This window comes from Zingiber officinale, chromosome 6B (assembly GCF_018446385.1).
Source record: "Zingiber officinale cultivar Zhangliang chromosome 6B, Zo_v1.1, whole genome shotgun sequence".
Classification (NCBI taxonomy): Eukaryota; Viridiplantae; Streptophyta; class Magnoliopsida; order Zingiberales; family Zingiberaceae; genus Zingiber; species Zingiber officinale.
In genome coordinates this window covers 52,499,299-52,504,728 of record NC_055996.1, presented here as the reverse complement: position 1 = coordinate 52,504,728, position 5,430 = coordinate 52,499,299, and the positions used below count along the sequence as shown (strand labels likewise).

Below are 5,430 nucleotides of genomic sequence, written 5' to 3'. Positions count from 1 at the left end.
TATTGCATAATGGAATACGAAAAGCAAGCACTTACATAATAATAAGTTGTGAAAGCAATCTGAAAGAAAGACATCACAATGTAGTTGGTACAAAGTCACTTTGCTTATGATAATTCTAGAAAAAAGACAGTAAGGAGGTAACTTGACACAGAAAAGCAGGCTAAAGTCTCCATTTGATGCATTTGGGTTTGGTCACTCTCGGATGAGGGTCATGTTCTTACGGTTGAACTAGACAGTCTAGTTTCAGTTTCAAGACAACTAGAATAAGACAGAAACCATAAAACTCTCCAAAGGCTATTTTTTGCACTAGTCTGCAACAAAAACCAAGAAACCAGTTCTAACCTATGCACGACTGAGCAAGTACCAACCATGTAAAGACAAAAATCATTTAAAAAAAAAAACCCCCCTTCATGTATTTATGAATCTGCAACCCCCTTCCACATGACAGTCCTATGAGAATGCACACAAGTTCCCTTTTCTCAACTATCCATAAAGAAATTTCTCTTTGGTCTCTTTCATGGCACTTACTCAAAATTTGCTCTAGCCATGTCTCACACGTCAGTATTCAGCTTCTGTAAAGAATTGCTAAAAGATGGGAGGGCATGCTATAGTATTAATTAACAAGGGGCACAGATGTCAGTCAGGTAAAGGCCATGGGGCCACCAATCATATTTGTTGAATGAAATGCATGAAGCCAGATCTTCTTTGACCTCATGACTACCTGCAAAACTAGTGCTCTTGTCTGTTTAAGGAAGCCAAGGCACTTAATGATTTTCCATAGGCATCTTATTAGATGCATCTGAAGTGATTTTCTGTTATTCTTATGAAAGGCAGCTCCATGCTTAATTTTACAGTAAATTTATTTTTAAAATTTTAAGAAAGGCACAACTAATCAATTCCATTACAAATAAGAAGAGAAGGATCAGATATATGCATCAACAAAGAGCTTTCTACATAAATGTACCTGCTAGTTTCCTCATTGCTTCTGCCGAACAGGATTATTGGACAACAATGACTGAGCTTTGAAATAATATAGGAAGAAAAGGATACGGTATTTGCACTTTTTGTTCAGTGATCTTTGCTTCCTGCACAAAATAGCTATTCCTTTTGGACCAAATTCATATCAACTTTGGATTTTACTTTCTATTGCAGTTCAGAAATGGTGTCTGATCAGGTTCACTCTATCAAACATAAATTCAGCATCCAAATAATGTTGTCATTGTTTTTTCACTCTTATTGAATGAAGTAAACTACTTGTTGTGGCTCCTGACCACAATAAGTTCTTTAGCAAAATTCAATTACTTTGACAAAACTGTCAACCAGGTGAAAACACTTAAAATAAACCATATCTCTCATGAAGATGTTGATATGCCTTGTTTCTTCTTCTTGGCGGCTGGAGAGGCAGTATGACAATCAACATGCGAGCCACTTGTAGTATTAGTATCATCGCTTTTATAGCTCACACATGCAACATCCAGCACCCCAATCGGACTCTTTGGCACATTAGTAACTGATGGACTGATATTATTGCATGCCCCATTCTTCATCAGGGTCATGCCTTGAATCACTTCACAACATCTTAATACTCTTTCCTAAATCAATTGAACAAATCATTTATGAATTTAGAGATAAGCAAAATCATTAAATGAAGTGTTAAAACATAGATGATAATCTCACCTTATTTACAAGTATGCAACGAGCTAAAGTATTATCAGTGTCCAGAATTCGGGAACCTCTCAGGCTTGACAGTGCCACTGCTGCAGCAATTTCAGAAGGCCTGAACTTTAGAAAATCAACATCTACAATTAACACATAGACAAGATCATGTTGGTTTTTCTATCAACTATAAATCTCTCAATTTAAAGGATTTCATGTCACTATGAGTTACTAACCCCTAACAGTACCCAAAATGAGACCAATAGAGGAAGAAAGTAGTAACCTATCCGGTGAATTCCTATCATTGAATTCACACAGAAAGTAGTCAATGAATGAAAAGGGTGTCACGACATGCATCCTCCAATTGAGGGTACTGAGCACTAGAAGCTCCATTCTTTGTATACTCCTGGCTTCAAATATATATTTTGACTCATCTACCTGTTTGTGGACAGATTAAATTGTGATAAGTAACAAATCATCGAAGTCTTTAAAGTTTTCTAGTTAATCTACAGCCTAGTTTTGTTCCTGAACCTGTAAGTCAAGAGATGAAGGCACTTCCTTTTCCTCCATCTTGGCAGCAAGAGATAAGCACGCAACTGATACCAATTGTGTCATCCAAGCTGCATCTTTCTGAAAGCCCACTTACTGTTTGGTTAGCATTGCCACAAATATCACTTCAGGGAAACATGCCATCCAAGTAACTTGACTTACCACGAAGTCGTGCGAGGAGAAGAATCGATCCAAGTAATTTACAGACAAATAGGCACTTACAGGTCCAAAATTGCAGTGCACATGAACCTGTTCCATTAAGAACCAAATTCTCAATGGCCAAAGCGAAATGGAATGTTGTCGTCCATAGAAGATAAATTTCAAGAAAGGATAATCCTAGGTTGAATCCACAGAAAAAGAGGCCTAAAGAACTGGGAGCGAAGGGAATCTTTTGGCATAAGAAAAGACATACAATCAGATTTCACATCAATCCAGTCATGAACTTCTTGACCCACCTTGAGAATCCAGTCGATGGAATCGCTTCTGACAGTTATGCCTAGTTTCCCTCTCAGCAACTTCTCAGCGTAGTCTCTCGGTGGGAGAAGGTGGGACTCCCTCTCGATCAGCGAGGCAATGTATTCTTCCGACCGCAAAGTGAAGTCGCCCAACTTGCCGCTGTAAAAATCGTACCTTCGACGGGGAGATCGGCAAACGTCGCGCCTTTCTATTTCTCCACGAACGTCCTGGTCTTCCTCGCTAAGCCCCAGGATGCTATTGCTGTCCTCCGGGCAGCGAAGGAGGGAGGAAGCATGGTCGAAGCTAACGCCCATAGAAGTGGATAAAAATTGCCTTCGTTGTGCTTAAAAATGGGATCTTTATAGATTGAAACCGCGAGAGGCAGAGGAAGAAGATAGAAGGGCGGAAGAGGAGGATAGAAGAGTGGACGCCCCTGAAGCAAAAGAAGAAGGTGAGGAAAAGAAGGGAGAGATTCCATTGTTGAGGTTTATATAGGGGACTAGGGGAGTGGTTTTGGCTTGGAGCTTTTCTTTGTCCTTGAAAAATCATGGTATAACGTAGACTGGATTAAAAAAATGGACAAGGTTCATTGGAAAATTGGAAGTCAAATTGTTATATTCGATAAATAGAAATTACTGTGGAGGCAGGGGCCTATTTGCTCGATGAGATTTTAGGGTTTTTAAATGGATATATATATATATATATATAGTTTTATTCCGCTGCAGAACAAAATTTGTGGAACTGTGCGGATCATCCTCGTGGCAACGTCCGTGTCATTATTTCTCTCGTTTAGAAAACGCCACAACTCTCCTGCCTAAGCCCTAACGCAGACAGATCTTCTCCTCCTCGCCTCCGCCGCCCTCCACTTCCCTCCCTTGCAAATTCTGCTCACGATCAACGTCGTCGTAGCCTTGCTTCTCGGCTTGTGGAGCAGTTTGACTCCGCCGCCTCACCCTTCTTCTCGCTTTCACTGCGGATAGATCAGAAGACTCTGTTGCCCTCCACTTCCCAGGCTCTCGGCTTGTGGAACGGAGCTAGGGTTCCCGCCCCTCTCTTGCCGCAGCCATCCTTGTCCAGAAGTCGTCGGTGTATCTAGGGTTTCAGGCGCTGCCACCACTCGTCGACCCAACAAATCTAGGGTTTCTCTCTACACGACGAATTTCATTGCAGGTAAAATCTCATTTTTAGAAATTTGATTGTTTCCATTAGTTTACTGAATAGAACAGGCATAGAAGTTTTTTACTCTAAAGTAAATTGGCTATGTATCATCCAAATATGCTTCCTTTAGTATGAGGAGTAAAAAAGAAGCTGATCTGCTAATACAAAACAAAAAAAAGAACATCTATCTGTTAGTTGTTTCCAGTCTACTTCCATTCTCTTAGCTTATCCCAATATATTCTTTTACTTTCAATAGGAATTATAACTAGACAGTCTCCTATAATGTTTACTAAATTAGTTAGCTTCACAATACCCTTATGCATGATATTATAGAGAAGTCCGCACCTAATTGTTTATTTATGGTTTCTGTTTGAATACCCTTTGGAATGCTCCATATATTGTCACTTGAATACCATCTATATTTTCCATTACTTATGCAAACTGCTATTGTTTAGTCATGAGGTTTTAATTGTAGTTTTTATCTAATTATCTTTTGTCAATTATAATGTGAGGGCGCTTAGAAATAGAAGAAAATAGAGTTGATGATCAGGAATACATTCCCCAAGTTTTAGAAGATCGAAAGCCACAAATTGGAATGGAATTCTCATCACTAGAGGATGCATATTCGTTCTACAACCAATATGCACGAGAAACCGAATTTAGTTCAAGGATGCACATGAGCAAGAAAAATAAGGTAACAAATGAAGTAATGTGGAAACAAATTGTATGCTTTAAAGAAGGGCATACAGATCTAATGCGGTGGAATAAACATGCAAAAGTTAATCAACTGACAAGGGAAAGAGCACATGGGTCAGTTAGAACGGAATGCAAGTCAAATATTATATTTGTCAAGAAATAAACTGGACCTAATTGGGTTGTCAGTAACTTTATAGAAACTCATAATCATCCACTCGCAACTCCATCAAAGGTGCATTTGCTATGCTCACATCGTAATATTTCTGCTGCAAAGAAAGCTTTAACTCAACAATTTTCAGAGGCAAATGTACTAACTTGTCAACAAATACGATTATTAGAGATAGAGTATGGAGGGCCTGAGGGTGTAGGTTGCACAAAAAGAGATATTAGAAACTTTGAAAGAAATCTAAGGGATGAACAAAAGGGTATTGATGCTGAAACACTTATCGAGTTTTTTACATCTGAGCAAGAGAAGAATTCAGCTTTTTTCTTTGATTACGAGATTGATTCAGATAATAGATTTAGTAGGTATTTTTGGGATGATCATGTATCAAGAATAGCATACAGTGTATTTGGTGGCGTAGTTATATTTGATACGACATATAACATCAACAGATATGGCTTGATTTTGGCACCATTTGTAGGAGTTAATCATCATCATCAAATAATTCTTTTTGGTTGCGGGTTTATTAGTGATGAGAAAATTGATTCGTTTGTTTAATTGCTTACAAAGTTCTTAGAAGCTATGCCTAAAGGTGCACCAAGCATTATCATCACTGACCAGGATTCTACTATGACAAAAGCTATTGCATAAATTTTCCCTCAAACAGTGCATCGATATTATTCGTGGCATATATTGAATAAATCCCAAATAAATTAGACCCTTTGACTTTCCGAAACCACTATCAAAACATA

The 5,430-nt window shown here is 38.5% G+C and overlaps 1 protein-coding gene across 1 annotated transcript; it reads right to left on the bottom strand.

Moving 5' to 3' along the window:
* Window positions 1-1,195: 1,195 nt before the first annotated feature.
* On the bottom strand, window positions 1,196-3,100 carry LOC121990180 (cyclin-D2-2-like). Its single transcript, XM_042544379.1, has 6 exons — window positions 2,661-3,100; window positions 2,368-2,454; window positions 2,188-2,286; window positions 1,893-2,094; window positions 1,678-1,799; window positions 1,196-1,592 (listed from the first exon to the last, which is right to left on the bottom strand). Exons 1-6 carry the CDS (start codon window positions 2,973-2,975, stop codon window positions 1,353-1,355), a joined length of 1,065 nt encoding a protein of 354 aa, XP_042400313.1. The 5' UTR covers window positions 2,976-3,100; the 3' UTR covers window positions 1,196-1,352.
* Window positions 3,101-5,430: the final 2,330 nt, after the last annotated feature.